Source organism: Zingiber officinale, chromosome 6B (genome assembly GCF_018446385.1).
Source record: "Zingiber officinale cultivar Zhangliang chromosome 6B, Zo_v1.1, whole genome shotgun sequence".
Taxonomy (NCBI): domain Eukaryota; kingdom Viridiplantae; phylum Streptophyta; class Magnoliopsida; order Zingiberales; family Zingiberaceae; genus Zingiber; species Zingiber officinale.
In genome coordinates, this window is record NC_055996.1 from 115,160,240 (window position 1) to 115,187,603 (window position 27,364).

At 36.0% G+C, this 27,364-nt stretch overlaps 2 protein-coding genes across 5 annotated transcripts; one reads left to right on the plus strand and one right to left on the minus strand.

Annotated features, from left to right (window-relative positions):
• Positions 1-2,820: 2,820 nt before the first annotated feature.
• On the minus strand, positions 2,821-5,540 carry LOC121989061 (light-harvesting complex-like protein 3 isotype 1, chloroplastic). The gene is made up of 3 exons (XM_042542877.1): positions 4,942-5,540; positions 3,403-3,540; positions 2,821-3,316 (listed from the first exon to the last, which is right to left on the minus strand). Exons 1-3 carry the CDS (start codon positions 5,384-5,386, stop codon positions 3,060-3,062), a joined length of 840 nt encoding a protein of 279 aa, XP_042398811.1. The 5' UTR covers positions 5,387-5,540; the 3' UTR covers positions 2,821-3,059.
• A 175-nt stretch (positions 5,541-5,715) lies between these two features.
• LOC121989029 (ATP-dependent DNA helicase SRS2-like protein At4g25120) lies at positions 5,716-26,295 on the plus strand. Of its 4 annotated transcripts, XM_042542824.1 has the most exons (30): positions 5,716-5,900; positions 5,988-6,408; positions 6,482-6,523; positions 6,617-6,780; positions 8,745-8,943; positions 9,987-10,043; positions 10,126-10,231; positions 10,319-10,452; positions 10,602-10,676; positions 10,797-10,922; positions 11,470-11,601; positions 11,673-11,756; positions 12,470-12,583; positions 12,676-12,776; positions 13,640-13,706; positions 14,927-14,977; positions 16,330-16,407; positions 18,718-18,921; positions 19,009-19,047; positions 20,448-20,510; positions 20,697-20,765; positions 20,840-20,926; positions 21,001-21,057; positions 21,345-21,514; positions 21,609-21,702; positions 23,663-23,713; positions 24,414-24,476; positions 24,561-24,620; positions 25,690-25,752; positions 25,902-26,295. In XM_042542824.1, the coding sequence occupies exons 1-30, from the start codon at positions 5,743-5,745 to the stop codon at positions 25,989-25,991; spliced, it is 3,219 nt and encodes a 1,072-aa protein (XP_042398758.1). In that variant the 5' UTR covers positions 5,716-5,742; the 3' UTR covers positions 25,992-26,295. The 4 variants fall into 4 exon arrangements, with proteins under 4 accessions (XP_042398758.1, XP_042398759.1, XP_042398760.1 ...); XM_042542825.1 differs by lacking the exon at positions 20,448-20,510; XM_042542827.1 differs by lacking the exons at positions 5,716-5,900; positions 5,988-6,408; positions 6,482-6,523 and having other exon boundaries at positions 6,637-6,784.
• The last annotated feature ends 1,069 nt before the right edge of the window (positions 26,296-27,364 follow it).

Sequence of the window (27,364 nt, forward strand, 5' to 3'; positions counted from 1 at the left end):
AGAGGTACACATACGGTATACTTTTCTCTACTAGCCCAGATTTTTCATCTTCTTCCTTTTTATCGGGGCCTGAGCATGACTTAAGTCCCGGAGGAATTTCACCTAGGTTTATTTAAAACTTCCTTTTAACTCTTTTTGAATGCTCTCAGTTTCCTTATAGCATGTTCGTTGTCACTTGAAACCTTCGGCGGAGTGGTCGTGTTCTCACTGGATGTACAGAAGCTTGTTTGTTATTTGATTTGATAGGAGTTAACTTATTAGGAGCTTACTTATAAGAGCCAACATGATAGAAGTTTAGAAGCCGACCACTTGACTCATATCCGACCTATTGAAAGTGTTCTTTCGACCCGTAAAGAGTCAGCCTATCTTCTAATTTTAATTGAATATTTTGGCATTGCTCTAGTTTCCATTGTTTTATAGATCCATTGAATCTTAACATACATGCCAAATATAGTCCAGAAAAAAAAGGCCCAGAAAAAATATATAGAATTTAAGAGAATACTATTTTTACAGTTAACTAGAAGAATGAAAGAGGGAAGAAACTAAATTTAACATTATTATGGGCGAAATGAAATTATAACAATTATTTGTGTTTATACTTGTTGTGTAAGTCATACCAGTACACAACCATTTGTGTTTTATATGTGAGGAGATTGTGTAAATCCCTCTTTTTGAGTGATAATTATATTTCTATGGTTGTGTATATTCAAGTCGTGTGAACTGTTGACACTGTACTTGTACTGTCTTGTGATATTATATCCAGGTTTCAAATATTATCTTAAGAGGGAAATGTTCCCCGTTTGTCGGACAGAGACTCCCTTGGGGCGTGACAAAATCATAGTCATTGCTGAAAAAATGATCTTAATTGTTGAAAAAAAATATCAAAAAAATCATCCCCACCCTCCCAACTATTAGAAACCGTCGACGATTCCAACGAAAACATATAAAAAAAAATCTTGGAGCTGGCAAATTAACCGGTGGTCCACCGATTTTTGGAGGCCTGAAATCGTAATATGTGCAGTGTCCCGTGGATCGGTTACGACTTGGCACGACAACTCGGGTCAACGTGCAACTAGCCGGTTGACCAGGTTACGGGCCCGAGCCGGGTTTACCCTCAACTCTAATTTCTGAATTCGTTCCTTCCTGATAAAGACCCCCACTCTGCCAGACTAGTATAAACAGGGTGTTTGCATATGTGAACAGAGGTACACATACGGTATACTTTTCTCTACTAGCCCAAAATTTTCATCTTCTTCCTTTTTATCGGGGCTTGAGCATGACTTAAGTCCCGGAGGGATTTCGCCTAGGTTTATTTAAAACTCCCTTTTAACTCTTTCTGAATGCTCTTAGTTTCCTTATAGCATGTTCATCGTCATTTGAAACCTTCGGCGGAGTGGTCGAGTTCTCGCCGGATGTACAAAAGCCTTTTTGTTATTTGATTTGATAGGAGTTTACTCATGAGGAGCTTACTTATAAGAGCCAACCTGATAGAAGTTTAGAAGCCAACCACCTGACTCATATCCGACCTATTAGAAGTGTTCTTTTGACCTGTAAAGAGTCAGCCTATCTCCTAATTTCAATTGAATATTTTGACATTACTCCAGTTTCCATTGTTTTATAAATCTATTGAATCCTAGCATATATGCCAAATATAGTCCTGAAAAAAAGGCCCAGAAAAAATATATAGAATTTAAGAGAATGCTATTTTTACAGTTAACTAGAAAAATAAAAGAAGAAAGAAATTAAATTTAACATTCATATTGATTATGGGCAAAATGAAATTATAACAATTATTTTAACACTTAGCAGTACAAAGCATCCACTAATAATCATTACTTGTTTCCTCATGCGGGTTATGCATGAACTTCTTTCTCACTTTGCGAATTTATTTTCACATATAGACCTTCAAGATTCGGTGACATTCCAAAAAGAGATATTTTTGACCCACACGACTTCCCTATAAAATCCCGTTAGCTAACAACAAATCTTCCGCACCGTAACGCAACCGCACCGTAAAAATGATAACCGGGCAAGAACAGAATGATGACGACGCTGGGTGTGAGGAGTCGCAGTTGAATTTAAAGATGAAATATTTTTTTGTTTGCCCAAAGTGCCATCGCCGCTTTGACAACGGCAAAGCGCTCGGCGGTCACATCGCAGGGCACCGACGCAGCGAGAGGTTGGAGGAGGAAAAAGAAACCGTCGAAAGAAGCTCCAAGCAAGCCGAACCAGCCGCTCTTCCGGCAGTTCAATTCAATGGCTACTCAAACAGCGGTACTACTCAATTCTCAGTTCTGTAGCTCTAACTGTCCTTTTACGGTTGAGCTCAAACTGTGCAGGTGTAAGTTCTCGCGTAGCAGATCGTAATACGAATGCCGAGAGCGTCGACGATAGCTTTTGCAGATTCCTGGTGCGTCGTTGGGACGAAGGCGATGGTCGAGACCTGCGGACTAAGAATCTTCTTAGTAAAATGGAAGTCAATTTTAATGATGAGGATGGAAGTGGTGACAACTGTAGAGAATTAGATTTGACCCTCCATCTTTAGGGATCATTTCGACTCTGCCTGTGCAAGCAGTGCCCCCCAACCTAATTGGGTCAGTGGAGTCCACCCGACCTAAGTTATGTTAGAGCACTGCCTGCACAGATAAAATCGAACTAGCCATCTTTAAGGCTTCAGTTTGCTATATTTGGTCGTGTCTTGTCGTTAATTTCTCAAGGTACTCTCGCAAATAAGTGAACAATCTTCCCAGGTAAGACAGATTTTGCTGTTAAAGTTGCTTGTGTTAAATTGTTCTTGCAGTTTTTTTTTCAAAATGTGTATTTGCAAAGAAAATGACCATACCCTGTCTGAACGAAGCAGGGGTTCGTATGTATTAAGAAGTTTCCAATCCAAGCATTCAACCTTTCAATCTGCCTCTCTAGGTTAACAGAGCAGATAAAATGATAAACGTTTACATTGCCTCTCTCTAAAACATTATTAGACCAAATCATATATTGTACATTGCTTATCTATCAAACAACAGCAATCAAAACAACTAGATGGAAATTGAACAGCCGAGCTACTCCTTACCTTTAGTGTCGTTTGAGGATTTATCCTCCAGCCAAGTTGCTTGCCACTGCTTGTCGTAGAAGGTTGTTTCTTCAAGAAGCTTCTTTAGGGTATTGATATCTTCGGTCTTTCGAATAAGTAGAACTCCTGCAACAGCTACAAAAAGCAAAGTTTTGCAGAAGAAGTTCCCCATTTGATCAACAAGACCTACTCCGGTGAGGCTATCCACAAAGTATGCCATGAAAAACCCAATCATGGCAGCACGCCCTACATGAATATGATGCGAGGCAATAAATGATACTTCCTACGTATACAAATGATTGAATTGCAGGAAGATGCTGAAGAATACCAACCATTGAGTACTTCAGCTTCTGGAAGGTGGAACCTTTTGACCCATGTCCACCATGGAATGATTGAGGTGTCTAAAATCACAGGCTCTTCGTTGCTGGATGCTTCTGGATTATCTTCAAGCCATTTTCTTCTCCTGACCTCTGAAAGAATTATGCACGATATCAGTCTGTCTAAAATCTTTAATAATAGAAAAAATGGAACAAGAAAATTCACAGTAATGAAATCACCATCCTAAAGTAATCTTACCTTGTATTGTCATAGAATCATAATCCAATTTGTCATATGATACAGATAGCAATGTTCAGAAAGACAGTAATCAATTAACTTGATTAGCATGCAATTCCAAGTCCTGTTCAATTTGATCATGAAATCTCATGTGTCAATAAACAGAAGACATTTTTTAAAAGTCCAGCTTAATGTTTCTTGGTTCTTTATCACCTTTGTAGCAAAGACTCACATACGAGTATAAGTTACAACACAGGCATGCACCTATATGTTTAACACATTCACTTCTAAAGATTTCTACACATGGTCAATGGTGGTGATAATATCTGGCAGTGATGTGAAGGATTAAAGTAATTGACAATGTATGGTATATGGAGATAGGTATATGAGGTGTCTAACAGCAGGTTTAGTACATTAAATGCGAGAGCTTACGAGTAGTTGAACTATTATTATTCATTTAACTTTTGAGATTAAACCAGATTGATCCACACAAGTATTACGTCCAAATGAGTCCAAGTAATGACATGAACAGACCAATGACTCGAGTTCAATATTCAGGACCATCTCCGTAACTAAATTTATGGGATCTCATTCCAATGAGTATAAGCATTGCTAGATGAAGCTGCATCTAAAGATACTTCAAACTCATTGTAGCAATTAGTGTGCCACAAATAATCTTGATGTGCAAATTATTCAGTGTATAATGGATTTCTGAAACATTTCAGTTTCCATTACAACCTTAAAATCCACAAATGTCTACTTGGTATAGTTCTTGAGCATTTCAGAAAACCTTGTTAGAACAGAAACAATAGTTACATCACAGTTTGCTAGTGGCATTTAGCATGTATCAAAGGTGAAGATCTACTGTTGAAATCTGCAAACCCTGGTATTATGAACAAGATTCACAAGATGAGTTAACCCTGTGGCATCTAAGCTTAAGGTCTAAGCCAACATTCAATAGGATCCAGTGCCGCTACCAGTTAAATAAAAAGGTTGATCAGATATTCGAATCATGTGTAAAGATTGCAATTCCTTTCTCCAAGTGAACAAACCACATCCAAACTCTTTGGGATCGTAAAAGTAGTTAAAGAAACGCATTGCACTAATTTGCTTGCCTTAGGAATCAAACAAATTGTTGTAAAAAAATGTATTAGGAAATCTCGTATATAATAACAGGAAAACAAGAAGCCATTCCACAAACACTTGCTCAAGTAATGCAATTTTCAGTGTTTAAAACTATTAGCACAGTAGAGGCTTTTCCCCAAGGAATCATCGCCATTAGCACACAATTCGTTGAAGAATTAGAGATGTCTCACCAGCATCTAACACCGCATCCCAATCCGTCTTCCCATCCTTGAGAAACTGCGTCAAATCCCACGTCCCTCCGATCCACCTGGGGTCTTTGAACTTGGGAAGCACCGCCTTCTCCTCAGCTTTCAAGGACTTCTCCTCCGCTTTCAAGACGGCGCCGTTTGATTCAAGATTAGGTTTTTGCTCATCCTCCACCTGCGTCTCTACTGCAGCAGCCGCCGGAGGGGTTCCCTCCTTGTTCTCTTCCGATTTCTGCTCCACCTCCTCCTCCAGAACAGTCGCAGAGGAAATCACTTCCCCAGCGCCGTTTTCAGTGGACCTGGCGAGTAAGAGGGAGGGGAGCTTCTTGGGGAAGATGGCGAGTTGGGACCGGAGGCAGAGATGGGTTCTGATGGGTAGGGAGGAGAGGGTGGTGGGCGGAGGAGGCGGCGAGAGGAAGACCATTGACATGGTGATTGGTGAGGGTATCGAGAGGAAGACGAAGAGGAGAGAGATCTGGTTATCTGGAAGAAGACCTAAATTATAGGCCTCTGAAATCAGCTTCAGCAGCTTCAAGGTCCCGGATAGGACTACTGTTACTGTACAATACGGCCCCTTCACGCTTCATCAAGTGAACTATTACCGTTGTATTTGCAAGAATCATGCTTAATATTCAAGAAAATAAAACAAAAATCGTTTATTTGTGTTTCTTAAAATTAATTTAAACGTGGCCCAAGGCCCAAGGCCCAAGGCCCAACGCCCATGGTAGAACACTCGAGTCGGACCCCAATCCCATAGTGCTGCATTTTTTGAATCGGTTCCGGGAGATGGAGGGCGCCGGCGAAAACAATCGCCAAGTCGCCGTCAACTGCAGATTGGCCGAGCAAGGCGGTTCGCTCGCCTTCCGTGCGAACAAACCCTTCCTCGTCGCTAGCAAGAGATCCCGCCATGGACTCTCCCCTTCGCCTCCCTCTTCCTCCTCCAAGTAATCAACTCCTTCTGTTCGATTCTACTCCTTTTCTTGGATTGGTTTGCCTGCTGAGCTAGTATTTTCTCACTGCTTACTCGACAGATGCCGCCAAAGGGTTCCGCTTTCTGACATTACAAACGGCTGCTTGACTCCGTCTTCCGGAACCATGATACCTTGGAAAGAACGTCTGGATTCCGTTGTATCTCCAGCAAAAAGCATTCTTGATGAGGATCTTGACGAGGCGTTTCTCCTCGAGGTGGACGCCATATGTGAAAAGAGGTCAACAGTGAAGAAGGAAAGGTTAGGCGAGGAGGTGGTGGAAAATAAGGGACGTGTAGTGGGCGGATATAAGGACTCGGGTTCATGTAGGCAGGGGGGTTTATTCGAGGACGCTGATGATGAGTCTTTGAAGCTGCATAAGTACTGGGATTATTGGAAAAATCTTAATGATGCGCAGAGGGAAGCTGCCTGCAGTGACACTTCAGTCCCATTGATGATTGTTGCTGGCCCAGGAAGTGGAAAGGTATATCTCTTGGCTCCGTTTTCGTCGAACTATACTTATTATTCTCCTGGTTTTGATGGATGCAATGGTTCAGACATCCACAATGGTTGGGCGCGTGCTGACACTGCTCAAAGAGGTATGTGAATCCTAATCATGACTAATATTAAATGATTGTTATTATTTGTAGGGATATTCATTTGCTTAGCTCCTTATTTGGATTTTCTCTCAGGGAATTGATCCATCCAACATCCTAGCAATGACTTTCACAATTGCTGCTGCATCAGAGATGAGGGATCGAATTGGAATAGTAGCTGGAAAAGCAGTTGCAAAAGAAATTGAAATCAGCACATTTCACTCATTTTGTTTGCAGCTTTGCAGGAAACATGCAGAAAAGTGTGTAAGCCTGCGTACTTTGCAAATTAATGCCTGTATTTGTATTGTTACTATCTTCTACAATCCACCCAAAAATAAGTAGAAAAGCAAAACAACAATAATATACAATAGATAATTAACAACACAATTTTCATAGTTTGGCTAATAAAAAATATGTTAAAGAGAGGAAATCCATAGTTTATCTTAGAAGACATGTCCAAAAGAGGCTTGATTGAAGAGACAGAGTCATGTAATTTTCTCTGATTTACATTCTATCATAAGTCTTTTGGTCAAATCTCCCCTGAATTAGTCAAAACTAGATGAGACTTGATTGATTCCAAATTCCAATTCAACTCCAACAATCTGGACTGGAATCGATCGAGTTTTTAGACTATGCTTGTGTAAGACATGTCCCTTTGATCATTTCATTGTTTTTCTTAATGTTTTTGTAGTTCATATTGACACATTCTTGATTGGATTTCAAATTAGATTATCTTAATGTGTTTTTTCCTGATGTCTTGTCTACCGAAGATCTGTATGCAACCTTCATGAAGTTGGAATTACCTTATGTTCCTTAGGACATTATTACATATTTTGTAGGGAATCAAATCCTTGCTATGCACCCTTGTGGCACAAGAACTTCTGTGCAAATGAAGATAAGGCCAATTCTTTGTTCCCCATCTTATTTTTGTTTTGTTTAGGTTCTTCATCAGCATCTAATTCAGTTGAGATTTTATTGATGCATCACCTAGTACAACTACAATTCCTTTGTTCAAAGCTTAACTACTGCTTTCCCATCTCCCAAATAACTTGTTTACAAGAGATTGATGAATATCCCCTGACCTTTCAATATTTTTGCTTCTTTTCCTCTAATGTGCCTTCAAACTGGTTTCTTCGTTCAAACAATGCAAGAAGTGCAATTTTTGCAAACACAGGTTTTATCTTAATTTTCCACATCTTGAAGATCATTGTATGATATAATATAATAAAGATTTATAGCTTATTACGATTTCCAATTCTCTTGTCCCACCTTTGACTCAACCCAAACTCGTACTTGTTGGGGTCCATCACAGTGAAATAAACTTGATCTATCCTTGAGTAAAAAGAGTACAATTAGAACAAAAACACGCCAATAAAAAATAAAAAATGCACGAGCATGTCTGGTGACATGAAGCTAAGTTTGTAGGAGATATGTAAAGAGTTTCTGTGGGATTAATCTAATCCCATGTGTACAAATAATGGACCATGGAGGGTGGCTGCTTCCCACAGTCAGTAATAGTGTGAACAGCACTTTGATCACCTGAAGCAATTCTGGATGGTGTTGACAACTTCTCTGAACTTAGCGACACAACACCCTAGATTGGAATATTATGAAGTAGAATTTACAATACCAGCAAGGCCAGGTACAATAAAGCCTGCAACATTCTAAGCCAAGGTGTCAACCCACTTCAATGTAAAAAACTACTCTTATTGTGATTTCATCCTGAGCAATATCTTATGAATGAAGCTATAATCAATTTGGAAATTGAGGCATGTAGAATTATGTATGTGGCGCCTTTTTGTTCAAAATCACTGTTTACTATCATTTATTTTGCTAATATATATTCACCTCTTCTATTAAACTTTTGGTTTGAATTTCTATCATCTATTATCTAAGTACATATTCACCCCTTTTAGTAATATTTTGGATTGAATTTCTTGGACATGAATGCTTGCAACAAATTTACCTTACTGATTCTAATTGTTTTTGTCTAACCTTATCATTTAGGTCCAAATTAAATTTTCCCAATATAGTTGACGATGAGATATTTACTGCTCAATGCATGATGATTTTAATTGTATATTCATTTCAGTCATGCCATGTATTAAGAATCTTTAAACTGTACTAAAGTTTACACCCATTATTATTTTGGATGACCTCTTGATGCTTCCAATGTTACTCAATTATAACACTTTATCCTCATAGATCTGCTATTGTGTCTTAGATTGGGACGTACACCTGACTTCCTAATATATGGACCTGGGCAACAAAGACGGGCTATCATTGAGGCATTGCGTTTGATAATGACTCGCCAAAAAAATGCATCAGAAACAGTAATCCAGAAGCTTGAAGAAGTTCATGGTACTGATATTGCTAACTCTTTGAAGGAAAAGTCCAAGAAGTGGCTAAAGTTTGTTGCACAGGCAAGCACCATATACATGCCTTGTCCTATGTAAATTAATTTAACATTCTTGAGAATCATGGTTAATTGTCTTGCTTTTCGAACTTTGTTCTTTGAATTACTTGTTTAAAATTTTAGAATCATAGGGAAAGTTTTAATTTACCAAAACATTCTTTGTGTTAGGTCATAGTTTTTGTTTATATATATTCACATGTTTTTCTAGACTTTCTATTTGTTCATCTGAATCTAAAGGCAAGTATTCAGATAATTCAATTCTATGACTAATTCTTTAGCTGGGATTATCATCCCCCCTATATTTACCTTTTAGTTCTTTAGAAAACATTAATATCTCGATGGATGAAACCTAACATTGAGCAAAAAAGTACACGATCAACATATCTTTAGTGACCTGTTTTGAATGTTCATACAAGCAAAGATTAAATTTTCATTGGTCTGGTAATATACAAATTAGTCTGATGGAGTGCTGGTACTAGAAAAGGTTTTGCGCTAATTGGTACCTATATATTTTTACCACAGGATCATACAGCTCGGTATAATGGCTGATATCCCAGTACATATTCTATGAACTACTTGTAGTGACTGTGGACTCAAGTTTCAAAAATTCCTTGCAAGTTATTGCTGCTTTCTGTTTTAGTGACTAGTTAGGATAGGTGATTCATGCCAGTTGTGTGTCCAGCGTACAGACAGAGAAAAGCACATCTCAGACCGTGCAATGAACTTGAGTCATCATATTTGACTTGCATTTAAAACTCTGTTCTGAAGTTAACTTTTTGTTATCTCTTTCAACATGGACAGCTAATGTGCTTTCTAATGCATAGTTTGTTGTAGGCCATGATCTACTGAAAAGTTGCTACTTGTACTCCAGAATCTGCAAATTTAACACACCAGTACTTACATATCTTTTAATCTTTTTTATTGTTAAAACATTTTGACTTGGTTGTGATATATTTTCTTGTTTAAGTATAATCATTGCACACAGAAGATTTTGCTAGTCTGCTCATTTATATTTGCAAATGTGTAATGAAATTTACAATACATTGGCAGGCTAAGGCCTCTGGCAGAACAGCTGAAGACTGTGGTATAAATGGTGATGAAACTGGTGTATGTGATTTTTCTCATTATAAATCCATCCCTCCATCTCTGTTAAGAATGACATGACCTAACCTCTTTTGTTTAAAATCAGGCTTTGATCCTTGAAAACTATGACAAGATTCTTGCCTCTTGCAATGCTTTGGATTATCATGATTTCATTAGCTCATCTGTGAAGTTACTTACTGATTTCCCTGAAGGTCATTATGTGCACTTAATGCTAATTGCATCCCAGCATACTCTAGCTAATATTATATGAAATTAACTTAATATTTGTGAATATCCAGTTTACAATGAGTGTTTGAACACTTGGAAGGCAATTGTTATAGATGAATTTCAGGATACAAGTTCAATGCAGTATTGCCTTTTAAAGATTTTAGCTTCTCATAATCGTGTAACAATTGTTGGCGATGAAGATCAGGTTTGCTTATTTTATTCTGGTTTTCTTTACTTCTATTCTTATTTTTGAGATACATGTTTCTGATACGATCAAAGCTGTTGTTCTCTTTCAAAGCCAGATATTTGTATTTCTTCATGTTTCTTACTATTACTGTTTTTAACTGCATCCAGTCCATATTCAGTTTTAATGGTGCTGATGCTTGTGGTTTTGACTCCTTTCGAAGAGACTTTCCTACTGTCAAAGAGGTTTTTGTGCCTTTGATTTTGCTATTTCTGGTCTTAAAAATATTTAACTCTTCATGAATGCTAGCATTTGACTTCTGTGTGAAGGTCCTAATTTCTTATTTGTACTGTAACTGATTACAGGTTAGATTAAAGAAGAATTATCGCTCTACCAAATGCATTGTTGAGGCAGCTTCTTCTCTCATACAGAACAATAATAAACGTTGCTGTATTAAACAAATTGAGACTGATAATTCCTGCGGAAGCAAGGTATACTTATTATGTAATAAGCATATTGATGAAGATATACTTAATAAGCTATAGAATGAGTGATCAAAATGGAGTGAAGCATTTGGAGTCGTTTGTGATAATCATGTCCTCAAACACTGAAATTAAAGTTTCATAAGATTGTGATTTGACTTGCCATACTCTATTGATTGAGTGTTGGGATGTGGAAAACAACATATTCAAAAAGCTATTATAGTAGAGACGAGAACGTTGAAATGGATGTGAGGAGTTCCTAAAAAGAATAAATAAAGAGATGATATATACATGTTCAAAGATGATTGATGAATTGTGTTGTTGGAAGAGTGAAATTATTACAATGAAAGATGTAAGTGGTGGAGGGAGGCCAGTGATAATATTAGTTAATGTAGAAAAATAATTTAATTAATCAGAATATTGCCTTGCATGGATTTCAATGGAGTGATAAGATTCATGCAGTGTACTCGCAAAGAGGAAATGATTATGATGATATTTGATATACATTTTAAGTGTTGATGTCACTGTTTGAACTATGCTGCTTAACAATATCCAGGTTACTATTAAGGAATGCCACAACGAAGATGCTCAATGTGCATTTGTCATTGACAAAATTTTAGAGATGACATCACATGACTCAAATGCTGACGTCTCCTTTGGCAATGTTGCGATTCTTTACCGGAGACAAGTAAGTTATTGCATATGATGCTATATCCAATTTGTTTATTCTGCTTACTCATGTGCCATCAAATAATGCAGGTCTCTGGAAAAGCATTCCAAGCATGTTTGCGAGACAGGAAAATACCTTTTAATACTCATGGGGTTGCCTTTTATCGGAAAAAGGTTGGCTTTCTGTTTTTGTGCAGAATTTTAGCTCGTGCCTTAATTATATTTGCATCTTGTAATTGCTTGTTAGGTCATGGGAGCTGTGAGTGCTGGTCTCTTTCACTTGCTCTACTATTGCGTTTTGCTATTTCATGAGGATAAACTAGTTTATGCTGTTACATCTTCGTGCTGTTACATCTTTGTTTTAGTGATTAGGCTTTTACTTCTTATTGTATGCTTGTAGGTTATTGCAATGCATGATGAAGCTTCTTCAAGCAATTATTAACTCTAAGTAGGCTCATCAGCTAGTAACATCATCTTATTTTGCAGAAATTAGCTAAGATTGACAAGTCGTGTAATTTGTAATACTAGAATAAGAATAGATGTGTTCACTTTTCCATTACATTCCCTGCTAAAAGAAACAACACATGAATCAAGTTGACTATAAAAATTTATTACTAGTTTTGAAATATCTTTGAGTTTTTGCTTCATACTGCAAATATATGCATCCTGATTACATCTTAGAGTAAGTTGGTCTCTATCTCATCGTTGGAAGCTTTCTTCTTGGGCCATGGCTTGCATAATATCGCCATTGCAAGTGAATTAGTAGGTAAACTTCAGAATCCTAGGCTCTTTTGAATGGGATGAACTTAATTATTTTGCCTTTTATGTTTATTATTATAATTTTTGTGCTACTCCGAAATTGAGCTAATGAAGACATTGTACATCAGGTAATAAAAGCTATTATGGCATTACTGAGAACAACATTGCCTGATTGTGATGATGGCCCATTTCGACTTGCCTTCAAGGCACTTTTTCCTGGTGATAACGAAGAAAAGAAATTGGTTCTTTTTGCTCTTCTCATTTGTGGTTATCTTCAGTTTAGGCGCTCAACTTTTCATTGAGCAACCTGAGTGACTAGCATGGTGGTATACAGGTTGTTGATTATGTTGAAAGGATTTCCTCAGCAAGAAAATGTAGCTTTTTGGCAGCTGCAAAAGACATTTTTCATGCAAAAGTTTCTGGTACTTTCAAAAGGTTTTTTGTCCTCGACCTCCTTTATATTCTTAAGACTTAATTATATGATTTGTATAGTACATGCTATGTTTATGATCTTGTTATTTTTAGTTGAGCTGATAGCATTTGTTTTTTGCAATTTATTCTGAGGAAGGAGGTATCTTCACTTCGCTAGCAAGTTCCTTTGGCTGATTTGGCAGGCTCTTATTTTTTTTATCTCAGCATTTTTTTTTCTATCACGTTGCTGTGCTAATGGTTTATGAGGATCTGTACCACAATCATTGAAAGGAAAGCATTGTGAAATCATAGTTATGACATCTAGTTCCTCTTCCATAGGATTCTGTTGGTCTTAAGGTTAACTTCATCAATGAGTTGATAACTTGGAACTTTCAGCTGAGGTCTTTTTTTAACTTGATTAGTAGTATAATTCAGTGTTTTTATGATCCTGCATTTAATATAATTATATTTGTTCTCTATAACAACTGCTTCTTCTTAATTTGGAAATAATATTTAGGTTGTTACATAGTCGTTTGCTATATTTGGTCAATGTCATTTAAGTTGTCCATATAAGAGATACATATGATATTTATGTTCCTTGATCTATAGTAATTAGACATTTACTTGACCTATTCTCCTTCACCTACAAGCAAGAAGCAACTACACTTTCCCCCCTTATTTCTGGATGGTTGATGTACAATAAATGAGTTGTCAATGTCGTCCCTGTTGTTTCATTTAACTTTATGATGAAATTTGCTAATTCCATTGACATCACATGGAAGATCTTCAGATTCATGCCTTTGCTCATCTACTAATTATTATGTTAATTGTTTTACCTATGTTGAATATTCTATGGTTCCAATCTTTCCGGTATTTTCGTTTACAAGGTATCAACTTACTCAAGGACGCAAAGTATTATTTTCACTTGATATGATCTCCACGCTTGTAAGAAGAGTAAGAAATAATGAATATTGATATTACTACTTTGTTATCTTGGTGTTTACTTTTACAATGTTCTTAATATTCATTCCTAGATGAAATTTCTATCTTGGTTCTTTGCTGTATGCGCCAACAGGAGTGCTTGGTTGGTAAATAACCTTGGTAGGTATTGCAGTTGATGTTTTTCTATTAAAAGGACTTGATAAGAACAACTTGACAAGAAGCATTTATGAAATTTTGGCTTAAAAATCATACTTTTCAGTCATATCAAACAAGGACAAACAGGTAATCGAAGAGCAGGGTGTTTCATCACAAGCTTCTGTTTTATTCACTCATTTTTATCATCGACCCATGCTAGTTTCAACTGTTTGGGTTTTAGCTACATGGATCTTATCTCCATTGAATAAATTATATCACTAGTAATTTTGAGATCTGTTATTTGATTTTTTAGTTCCTTGACTATTGTCTTAGTCTGTGGTTTTCCTCTACTCCTTAAACCTTAACTCTGATTGAGGAACCTGAAGAATTTTAGATGTTATTGGGTGCCTTAGAAGCTGCCTGTATCATCTTAACCTATTTCTCTCATTTTATCACCTATTTCAGCCACGCCTAATAGCTTTCAAATCATCATACTATTCACTTGCCATATTATTCTTAATTAGGGTGACATTATAATTTGTTAGGAGTTCTTGTTTGATGTATCAACTTTTCTATTCTAATTCATTTATGTTAAGAGGTAGGTTAATTTTTATTCATCAAATAAGACTACAATCAATGACTATATAACTTTTAGGCCTAACTAATTAATGGAAAAAACTATAGTTTTCATAATAATAAAAAAGCCTCTTATTTTCTCATTTTCTCTTCTCTCTTTCCATCTTGTGATTGCTTTCCAAGGCACATCACCCCATGCTCCATTATCTGTCTCTTATAATGCTTTGCCAACAGTTTTGTAGGTTTCTACCTAATATTCCTTTAGAATGATCAGTCTCTTTTATTTTTAGTATCGTTACTAGAATTTTTTTATTTTTTATTTTTTACTTTTTTGCGATACCAAAAGGAAACATCTTTATGTTCCAAGGAACATTACAATTTGTCCTTTCTATCTGAGATGATTCTCTTTGGTCAGTTTGGATAGAGGATTACTCATTTCAGTTGAAACTTAGAAGTTAATATTTTATATAATTCTTTTGCTTTGATCGATTTATAATTTGATGCTATCTTCATCCTGTTAGGAAAGTTCAATCTCAATGGTCATCTCTTCTGCAGCAAATATGTTACCTCAGGTTCAGTTTAATATCTTTTTCAAGATTACTTTAGTTTTATTTTTCTTGTAATTCCTTTTCACTTAATTATTGGTAGGAACTGCTTTCTTTCTGAGGCTGTCTGTCCCTTTTGGAACTTGTGGCGCAAATCTTGTCACGTTGCATTGTAATTTTTCATCATTGAATACCATGTAATTTGACATATAGGTGATTGTGAATTTGTTATCCTGACCATTACCGGAATCTTTGTTTGATTGGTCATCAATGTATTACTCACACTATTGATTGGACTTGGTGCCAACATAAGGTTGTTCTTTTGTGATTTTTGGTGTTTAGGTTCTGTTAAATAAATTTCACTTTGCTTGCAAGGTTAATGGTACGAGATGCACAAATATTAAACTGTTACTCATCCTTAACAGATATGAAAACAAAACCTCAAACTTCAAACAGATGTAGGTAGTTTTGCACACTTCAATCAATTTTTATACGGCATCAAGTGGTTCAGGCAATTGCCAAGTATATATAAATGAAGAATATGCATTGAATCTGTATCATGATATTTCTGGAAAGCATTTAACCTTGTTGCTCTTGTCCTGAATGGGAAATATTCTCACATTTAGTGTAATGTGGGGATGCCTTGTGGTCAAGACCAAAAAGAAAAAAAAAATGAAGAATATGCTAATTTGTGTGTTTCTTACTAATATAACTTGAGTGTCATTTGTTCAAATATTACATATCCATAGATGTTTTTATTTTATTTGTGATGAAAATATATGAAGCAAGTGTTGTGATTGTAATATGGTAAACTTGACAAGCTTTTGCCAATCTCCTTTTGAGGCATGGTTTGAAATTTCGTACCGTGACGGGACGATAGTCAAAACTTAATGTTCCGATAAATTTCTAAAACTACGCAAAACTACTTGGCACAGGTAATTTATCCTGTGTTGTTGTATCAATTAAATTGATGTGTATAGTGTCATACTAACATTCAACACCTTTTGACATGCGACAAACTACATCAAGTTGAAGTGATGTTTGTATTTTTTTTTAGCTTTTGTTCATGCAATACAATATTAAAATCGTACAATTTTATATACAGTTAGGAATATAGATGTGTTATTTTCTTATTCTTCTTTTTCATCTTCTTCCTCCTTCCAATTCTCCACTAACATCGTAGGTCGAAACATAAATACAGTACCAAAACACCATCATTTTAGTCAAAGTCTAAAAGTCCAGCATCGTTCTCGAGATTTTGAACCTTGATTGAAATAAATGTTCGAGTCATCATGTTAACATTCATATAAAAACCTGTCATTTAAGTTTCTTTTGATGTGATTTTGCTTATTGTTACACTGATATTTTATGTTTTTCAGAAATATCTTCTTGAAAAGCGTGCGATAGTTGATGCAGAAGGTGGGAAGTTTTTGAATGAGGACAATGACCTAAGATCAGTAAGTTCTTTTGTTGCATGTTAATCTCTTGGCATACATTATGCGCCAACTAAACCTTCCCGATGATTCTGCTATGTATTGATTAGTGCATTATGGCATTTAACATAATCCAATATGTTGTGACTATCTAGAAAGCTCTTGTTTATCTAGTGATTCTACTTGATGCATGATAATCTTGACTGTTTGCCATATATGATCTTTGTCAAATAAAATTGACAATTAAGCCTCAGGGAATATATAATTGCATCTCGAACATGCTGCATATGTAGCTTATGTACTGATTCTAATCTAAGAACGCAACTTTGTGGAACTAAATATTTCAAGTTGATTTCCAAATAAGATGGTAGTGATGATGCTGATAATCATTCCCTGAAATTGATAAACGCTAAATGATTGTAAATTCTGGTTATTTTCTTTTATTAAAAATTTGTAAAAAACAAATTGCTCACGTAATAGGAACTATGCAGCGATGAATCTAAAAATGTTTTCTTTCTTTGCAACCTTTGTTATTGATCCGACGGTAAGAACGGGGGACTCCCGTTCTGGGAAGTCAACGCCACGTGGAAGTCAAAGGGCCAGGTGGTCGATAGGAGAAGGAGGGACCAACCGGACGCCCGAGAAAGGGTTGGATCGATAGGCCGACCGGAGAAGGGCGGGCCGACCGGAGAAGGGCGGGCCGACCGCCCGCCCGGCCGACCGGTGTCTAACTGATGGCAAAATGCGCCCCGGCAGGAGTCGGGGTTCCGGCGCTCATTTAACAGGATCGTAGGGCCGAACGGATGACACGTTCGGCCGAAGACATAGGGTAACATACTGCTAACAGTCTCCACAGAGCACCTTACCGAGAATATCCCAAGTAGACCACTATATATGACCGGCCGGACGTAAGGTGCGTGCTGTCCGGCCGGACACCCGGCAGGGAATAAGGAGAATAGGACAAGGGACATCTTCTGACAGCGGGCATGCTCCTATAATCCGGCCATACTTCAAATCGTACGACAAGGGGTTCTGTTGTCCCATCGAGGACGTGCTTGGACTGTAGCAGTATGGTGTCAGGTAAGCTTGTTGACAGGCCCTTACTGGGGTATGGGCTGGGGACACGTGTTTGCCTAGGTATGTGTGCCTGAGCTCCTTCCTAGCTCTATATAAGGAGCTTTGCACTTCACCGGAGGTACGCGTTCTTTGATACTTGGAGCCACTCCTTCGTTGTTCGCTTACCTGACTTGAGCGTCGGAGGGTCGTTGCCGGGAACCCCTTCCCGGCCCGATTTTTGTGCAGGTTTGCCGGAGGTCCGTGCGGACAGTCAAGAGATCTGCGTCAGCCGCTTGGAGAGCGCCACGTGCCCAGTGTCCGTTGATTCAGCTTTCGGACAGGATCAGTTATATTCCCACTGAAGCCAAGAAAATTGAGCGAACCATTTGTTATTTGTGAATGAAAGATTTTCTTGCAACTTAAATCTGCAAGGTTTTCATACTGTAACTAATCTGTAACGTATTACACAGAGGCCAAGAAAATTGAGGGAACCATTTGTTATTTGTGAATGAAAGATTTTCTTGCAACTTAAACCTGCAAGGTTTTCATACTGTAACTAATCTGTAAGGTATTACACAAAATTCTTTGCATAACACGTGATCCATTATTATTATTTTAAAATAATTATATTGCTAATAATATCATGGCATGAAAACAATAAGTTCACATATACCATATACTGCATCCTATTAATCAACTTAATCAATCTTATAAACAAAAATTTAAACCGCCATAAATAATTCTCAATATCATGTAAATATTTTGTAAATGAATCTAAGCGATATAGATAATACACACAAAAAACATGACTCATAATGATTCATGTCAAATAACCAATGCCAATTTATATAACAAAATTACAAATGTTGTTCTAAGCAATATATATAATCTGCTCTTGTTTGTTTGCTTGGAAAAAATAGTTTTATCTAAGTAATACTAACTTGAGCATGACTGAGAATCTAACCATCTAGATTGTTCTAGCCTGAATGATTCTTGTGCGGTTGGAACCTTTTCAAAACAATGCCTCTGTCACTTTTTTTTAATCCTTACTTATTTCTAAAATTATGAATTATGCTTTAATATCTTTGTGGCTATTCTCCTAGGATACAGATGCAGATAAACAAAGTGCATACTTACACTGTTAAACCTGGAGATAAAGAATGCATATGCAAAGGAACTAGAATCATGCACAACTCAATTTATATCGTATTTTTCTTGTGTTTGTCTAATATGTGCTTACAGTTTTATGCTTTTTCTGAAAATTTGTATCATTGGCAGGTAGTTCAATATTTGATGGATGATGTGTCAGATTTCTTGTCCATGCATTTTACTAATTCAGAGGATCAAAACATTAGCAAAGAAGAAGGTTGTCGAAGCATACTCAAGTCCTTCATTGACTTCATAACTTTGAGAGAAACAGAAAATTTTCGATCTCGTAGGCAAGAAAATAAAAACTCTGTTACATTGACAACTATTCACCAGGTTCATTTTCTGTAATTAACAATGTTATTTCCTTCATATTGATGTCGATGGTTAGGATATAACCGAACTCATTTTTTTTTCTTTCAGTCAAAAGGTCTAGAATGGGATGTTGTTTTCATCGTGAAGGTATGTAAATGCATCTGCCAGCAATTGCAGTTCCATTTGCACTCATTTTAAGTATTGTGCAATTTGCATTCCAAGTATTATTTTATGTTAATTTTCTCTACAAGTGTCAATTAATTTATTTTTTCCATCTAGCATTGATCTCTTATGTTTCTTTGTGTTTTTTGTTACAATTATTACCTAATATTAACGAACTAACAAAATTTGTAAGGCAATAAAGAGTTAATGAAAATTAAATGTGTGATAAAAGAAATTAATAATAATACTTTCGCATGGAGATGGAGACTTTTCTCCTTTCCTTTAGCCTGACTTCTTGTACTTCTTAAAGGTTCTTCCTTTTCCTTTCTTATAAATTAAATCCTCTCCCTTTTTAATGAATTCCATTTCAGATCTCTTTTTTCATATACAATTAAGTTCATCAAAATAATAATTTGTAATCGTGTGTGTGTGTAAAGAAGGCAAAAATGAAGAGAAATTAAAGTAGGTAGTGTTAACTAAATGGAGCTTTGCCCAATGATTAGAGTTTGTCAACTAAGCAACGGTTGAGGGATGCTTGTCAGTGGCTTTCTCCCTTTGAATGGTCTTTGAGGCGAAGTTGATATTTTCTACAAAAAGACAACTAGAACCTCAAAACACACTAAAACCATCTTTCTTCTTCTCGCTAAGTGTTCTTAGTTCTATTTAATTGTTAGTGTCAGTCTGCTATAGTACGATACAATTAATTTCAGTTAACTGTCTAATTATTATAGTCTTATTTTTAGTTTACTAAGTGAAAAACTAGTAAAGGTATAAACTTAATCTAAATTTATCTCAGCATGCATCAATGCAAGCCAAAGTGTGACCTTGTTAGTATAATGCAGTTCCAAAATTATGTGATTCCTGTTAAAGAATTTTCTCATCTCCATCCTCCTTCCACCTCCAATTCACCATTGTCATGATGTGTCGCCAGTTTGACACGAAACAGAAATAGACTCATTTTTGTCTACCATAGATGGACTTGAAAAGAAGAGGTAGTTGATGCAGAACCTCTTTATGAGACAATGTTCAAAAAGGTTCAGGGAGCAATATTGTAAAGCATAATACCCTAGGGAAACACCGCTTGTCTATCTAATATTGTATCATACAGTTCCTTCAGAATGAAAACATGGCCAACCATAGACATCAAATTGCAGTATGCACCATCATCATAGCTTGACATGTAATTAGTTATTAGTTCCAAAATGCAAAAAGAATATCATTGTAACTTGAAAAGGAAAATGATATTGCTGGCTTGGCCTTGTATGACTTCTGGATCTTGTGTCATCCTATCCAGGTGCTGGATAAAGTGAAATGTAAGATTTATGTTCTCAAGTTGGTGGATGATGACATGCTAATAGTTTTATGGCTTATCTATTCCTTTGCAGCTGCTTGTTCTGTGTTCAGGGAACTGGACATACAAGGACATTTTCAAGTTGGGTGTATATATTGTGAGACACATTCAGCTAATCGGGACTTGAATTTCTCTGTTTTTAAATAATAATGCCAAAACTCATGAAGATGTAAACTTCAACATTTTATTTCTGCTTTTGCCTTCTGATGTGGTATCTCATCAAGACTTTATTTATGATTTAGTAATTAGTACTTTAGCATTTTGACACTAGCATTGGTTGTAGGCCAATGATAATGAAATTCCTTTGCTTCATGAATATAATGGTGTTCACCAAGGTGCAACAACTCTTGAGGTCAGCCTTGTAATAAGTCTGTTTCTTCATTATACTCTTAGCTTTCCTCCCTTCTGAAATCTTGTCATGAATAGGAGGAGCGTAGGCTTCTATATGTTGCAATGACTCGTGCTCGAAAGAAGTTGTATATTGTGTATGTCATCATGGATTCCAGTTGGCAGGTAATCATAAGGCCTTTTCACATTCACAAATCCTTTTATTATTGTTGGTCTAAATCTTCTGGTGCCACTTTCAGTTACTCCAACCTTCACGTTTTCTTAACGAAATTCCAGATCGTCTTCTCGAGACACAGGTGCTTTCAGTTAACTTTTCTTTTGGTTCTTCAGATGATTTGAATTTATGGTTGAATTTCCTATTTGTACTGAACCTTGTTTTTCCTTCTTTTATTGTATTCTTGTCTGAATTTCAGATATTGGAGTATACATTCTTGATGAGTACATGTTAGTTCTGCTTAGTTTGGCTGTTTATTATGTCTTTTAATGATGGTTATAGATGTCTGTGCTGTTTTTCTCATCTTGCACCCTATGTCAGGAACATGTTGTATTGATCTATTACCATTTTGTTTGTTTAATTTATTAGAGTGAGGCAGTTTCCAGAGATTTGGTAATTTCAAATAAAATTATTTCTAATTCAATGGGACTAGAAACATCAGATGAGAAGGTTCATGGAGATGTTAAGAAAATTGATGATATCTCCAGTTGTTTCAAAGGGATAACTGACATAGCCTTGAACAATAGTTTTCTGAAGAGGTACTTCTACTTTGAAAGAAGTGACAAATTTTCTTCAGGTTATTGTCTATATTATTATAGTCATTAGGCCCTTATGCTGTTGCTATCTTATCAGGTTCAACATGGAAGACAGATCCATTGTGTCATTTTTATTTCATCAATGGGGAAAACGGCCTGCATTTCAACATCCTAGCCGGTTGGTTGATAAGGTGACTTTTGGAGTAATGTTCACTAAAATTCAATGTCATTTTTTTTGTTTTGGTAACAATCTAAATCATTCTTCCATTGATTCTGGTTTAATCCTGGATAGTTTTGTGCCAGCATTTTGTTTTTGTTGTGGATAGTGCAGGAAGATGTAAAAAGTTAGCCCTCTCTACTATATATGTATTAGATTAATATAATTTACATTTAGGTCCTTGTATACTTGCATAATCAGAAGCATATTCTTGACAATCATCCTTAAGTAGCTCAAAGATATTATAAAATTTCATCTTATTACAAATATGTTCAATTCTAGTAAGTCTAGGCTTATTAACAAATATGCTACTAATTGGAATTAATAAAAGATGCGATAATCTTTTTAGATTGTAGTTTCTCGATCTGGCAACATCAAATTTAACGAATCATGGAAACCTCGAAAACAATCTCACAAGGAGAAAGGGAATGTCACATAGAGAATACATCTCATAAAGGGGAATAGTTATATAATTTGAAGAATCATCCTACATGAGATCGTAACTGTTTTTAATAAAAAATTAAGTTGTAAAAATTTTAAGACTTCAATTTAAAATTAAACCCTTAATTTAACCATAATTTTTAAATCACATCATTCTCCACAACCAAGGAAAACTTGACTCTAGGTGAGTTAAAACTTTTCCAGTCGTTTCCAAGCATAAGTAGGTGATTTCCCACATTAGTCTACCCCTAAGTAACAAAGTTTAGCAGTTGCTCTATGTATACTTCTTTTGTGCGGTTACTATATAGGAAGACTTTTTTTATATCTTACTCATGAAAGGACAACTAGAATATGATGGCCACGGTGAGAAACAATCGGAATGAAACAATCTTAGCCCTAAAGAGAAAGGTGTCTGGGTTATCTAATGGCTATCACTTAACCACCAATCAAGATTCCACTTATCCTGAATTGAATACTTGATGTCCAAGGTGACGGTTTCACCTTTTGCCACAGAATGACACAGATTTGGAGAGCAGAAGTAGTGATTGCCTCGAAGTTTGCATATCACACTAGTCTGCTCTCCCTAAGCAACAAACTTTGGAGGTTGCTCTATCTATACTTTTTGTGTGATGTTTCTAGAAGACATTTTGATATTAAACTTGTGAAGAAACCACTAGAATATGACTGCCATGGTGAGAAACAATTGGATTGAGACAATCTTAGCTTTAAAGGGAAAGACATCTAGGTAATCCACTGACTCACCTAACCACCAATCAAAACCTCCACTGAACCAACATTTCAATACTTGATGTCTTCACTATGAACACACATTTGCAACCTACAACATATGCACTAGGAGAAAGAAGTAGAGATGTAGGAAAGGGAAGATTGCACAGGTGGGTCAACAAAGTATCATCCATGCTTTGTTACCATGTTAGAATATGAAGGAATTAGGAATTTTGCCTCCCAATTCGCTCTTTCCTATGTTTATTTTTCATTATGTAAAATTACATACAGGTCCCTAATATTCTGATATTCTTAATTAAGTCACTAACACATGGTTTTTATGGAAACTGAAATGATTTATGCAACTATATGGGCTGCGTTTTACTATTTTTACTTTGAAGGACAAGGAGGCAGATAAATTTATGATGGGGTTGTTGTTGATGCACAAATATGTAATAAGGCAAATGATCTAGTTTCTCTAGTGGACAGAAAAACCATGAATGTAGCATATAAGCAAACAAGGGCTGGCCAAATGACCTCAGAAAGAGGATATTTAACTGATTGTTTAAAGGTAAAATTAGCTTCTTTTTTGTGATTAATTGACAAACCATTTGGTACATATGCTACCCTGAGAGGTAGCATGTTCCCCGTGAACCAGTTTGCAGATGATGTCTGTTCTTTACCTTCCATCTATTTCTATTTATATATTTATATTTGCCAGCATGTTATAAAGCTTAAACTGTTTTTTCTTTCGTTTACTTTAACAGATCAGTTTTGTCATTGATGAACGTTTAAGGAACAAGACATACAAACATAAGGTTTTTCTTCTACTTCTCTCATGTTCCTCTATTTCTAGCTACTCTATCTTTGTCTCTTTTTTTTTTTTTTATAATCTCCACTACTGTATGCTATGTGCCATAGATGCTAAAGCTGGGAGTCATATCTGGAACTGGTTGAACACAGAATGTGTTCATTCCAGGCAACTTGGTGTTTGAATAAGAAACCTATGTATGTTCTTAATACGTCATTATCACACTCTGTCATGTTTCTCCCAAGTTCAAAGAGATTTTCTATTTGATCCATCAGTACTCTTATGCATGAGATATTTTTGGTTCAGTTTTTGATACACCAACTACACAATGCAATTACGGAAGATAAATGTAGGACCGTAAATAAATCAAATGTTTGTGAGTAAGCTTGGTGTTCGGCTTGGTAAGAATTTGATATGTTCGTTTATACACAAGGTCAATTAAACGAACAAAACTTGAACAACCCATTAAACTAAATGAACAAAGTTGAACACATGTTTAGTTCGTTAATGTTTATAAACAAAATTCACTGTTTATAAACAATATTCATTTACAACACTACCTGTGCCTTTTTTTTCATCTATTTAATCCCACGCTTTTGAACATTGACACTAATATTATATTGTTTCTTATAACTACTGCTTCCTTTTATGGAGTTAATGATTTCTCCAGTAGCGGAGTTACATAATTAATTTCTTTCACCACTCAGGATGTTATGAGAATTCTCAAATCTTGCTTGAAAGATGATGATGCAATCAGTTATGCACAATACGTAAGTCTCTGTGTAAATCTAATTTCTGCCTCAAGTATAGGTATGACAATTTTTATGAGGTTCACCAGAAAGGGCATTTTGCAGGTGATAAAGTGGGAACAAATTCCTGCTGGACTTCGAGTACATTTAAATAGAGAAAAACAGGTAATTTTTTATTTCTTTCAATTCCTTGCGTGAATTTATTTTTAGGAGAAGTTTCTCTTCTTTTTTTTTTTATCTAATGAATAAATGGATATTGCAAAGCTTGTTGCTGAAGTTTATCAGGTTTGTTGTTACAATTGACTACCAACCATGCCTATTGATTGGCCATGCGTTTACTTAGAACAATGGAAAATTACTGTTGCACTTCATTATATGCTTGGCGAATGGTTTAAGTTGGATAACTGCTAGTGTGTTACATTTGTCCTAAACAGGTAGTTTGTGATACATAGGCTGAAAATACGAGTTCCATTTAGTTGTTGATCAAGATTTCAGGAAACATTCAGTTTAGAGCAGCAGTACGGTAGGAGATCAAAGATTTGTGAAAAAAAAAATCAAAATGTAATGTGTAGAAATATTTTAGGCTTAGACACTGAAATTTAATGCATATTCGAAACAGAATAATTAATGTTATAAATATGGCTTTATGATAGATAAGTTGTATATCACACAGAAAACCTGAATATATCATCCTGTAGGTTTAAACAATTAGAACATTTAAAAAAAATAATATGAATCTGCAGTTGTGACTTCTACATTGTTTGTTTTTGTTCCCACAAATTGTGGCGTAGAATTCCATCTTCAGGTTTCATTTAGCACATTGGTTTTGCCATTCTTTTTTTATTTCCATGCAAATAGAAATAGTTGTATTTCCATGCAAAATAGAAATAGTTTAGCATACTTATTCTTAGATGGCTTTTGAATGTCTTCTGCTAGTCAATTACTGTTTGTTAATATTCTTTCTAGTCTCTGGAAACAGTGCCTTAAAATTGGACCGGCAAACACAATCATTATTTGGGTCGGCAATTCAGCTGATATAACCAAAGACCAGATGAAAATTTAGTTTGGCGTGCACACCAAACACACATTATTTGGGCCAGCTGGTTTGACCAATAGAATTATCAAATCTGTTTTTAAAGCATTGCTTGAAAGGGATCATTAAATAAAACAATGATGTAGCTCTTTAAATTTGCAATTGTAATTCCTACACTAATTCAAATTAAATTGCTGTTAGGAACACTTCCAAAAGCAAAGAATCGAGAACTCTATGGGTTCATCCAAAGCCACGCCTAAACAGGTTTTGACTCTTCTCATTTCTGTTTTTGCTAGTATCTAGATAGCTTTTCTGTGCCAATGACATCGTCGCATAGGTTAAGTTGAAGACTTTTTAGTTAGCCCGAAGTTTCTATTCATGCATATTTATATGTTGGTCTTCCCTCCATGCAGATTGCTTATCTACATAGTTTGGGGTGCACCATTAGTCCTTCCTCGCGCCTTCACGCCTCACGTCTGATAGAACAATATAAATCCTTGTGAAACGCTGGATCTGGTGAAGTTTTGCAGGGAAAAACATATTTCTTCACAATTCAAGCAATTTACTTGGCATTGAGATAGTTGATTCTGGAAGATGATCCGATCATTCCTTTTCAACAATGTTTATGTTAATGTTTGTCCAGGAGTAATTTAATTGATATTTGTTATTATCAAAATTGAATCCTATCTTGTATATTCTCATTTTCTACCCAATCAACTTATCTATGCGCTGGTAGAATGAGATTTACTTATTCCAAATATTTTGACCATGTGAGGCATACTATATATATATCAAGCAATACTCCTACATAGTTTGTAGCGTAATTTTATTTATGTCCGTCCCTATTTCTGACAACGCAAGTTAAACCCATGCCTGTAAGTAACGAAGTAGACGATTTTAGTTTGACCCTAGAGTCACTACCTAGTTTAGTCCGAATCAAACATAAATGATAAAACAAAGAGCAAAACAGGATATTACAATAAAAATCATAATCTGAAATCCAGAGAGAATAATTTTGCATTTGGTTTTGTTTGTATCATCTTTGTTAAGCAATCAATTAACTAGTGTCCAGCCACAAGGCTGCAAATTTAACCTTTGATATACTGCTGAGGACTTCAAATGGAAAACCACTACCTCCTGTTTCTCCAAGTCCACTTTCAACGACTTCATGCATGAATGGAGATTACAAACATGCAAAGATAAGTACACACAATAATATTATTTGTATGAATTTATTCACCCACAGAACTCGTTGCTATTGTTTGACGCATTGACAGTAAAAAGAACAAATTTTTAGGAAACATATATCATATTAGCAGAACAAATGTGCTAACCTACCATCTTTGAGATGTGCTTCTCCACTTTCTTTGCACATCCAGGAGGAAAAAAAATATAGAAGAAAAGCAACACAAATGAATCTATATATCAAGAAGAATGAGCTTAAGAAATAAATAAAATAACTCGGCAATTAAACATTAATATGCTGTTATTGCCTTGGGCTCCAAATGAAAAGCCAGTGTCTTCTCCTCATCGACAACACCTTTGATCCTTACAACCTGTTCAACATGGCTCTCCATCAGAGCCTCTCTCGCCTACTGCCTCCGCTTCTCCCTCCAAATTACTCAAGCAAACACATGAACGTCGGGTGGCTACCAGGGAAAAGCAATTCAACATCCTCTCCCATCCTTTTCTTGAACGTATATAATATTCGAATTATTTGGGCAAGTCTCCATTTTGGTGGGTTCTCGATCAATTAAAGAGCCTCAAGTAGAATCATCATATATCATCCAGTGTTCTAGCGGCCTTCACTGAGGAGATGAAATCAGAGAGCGATCTAACGAGCTCGAATTGAACACCAATCCTTATTATGTCAGAA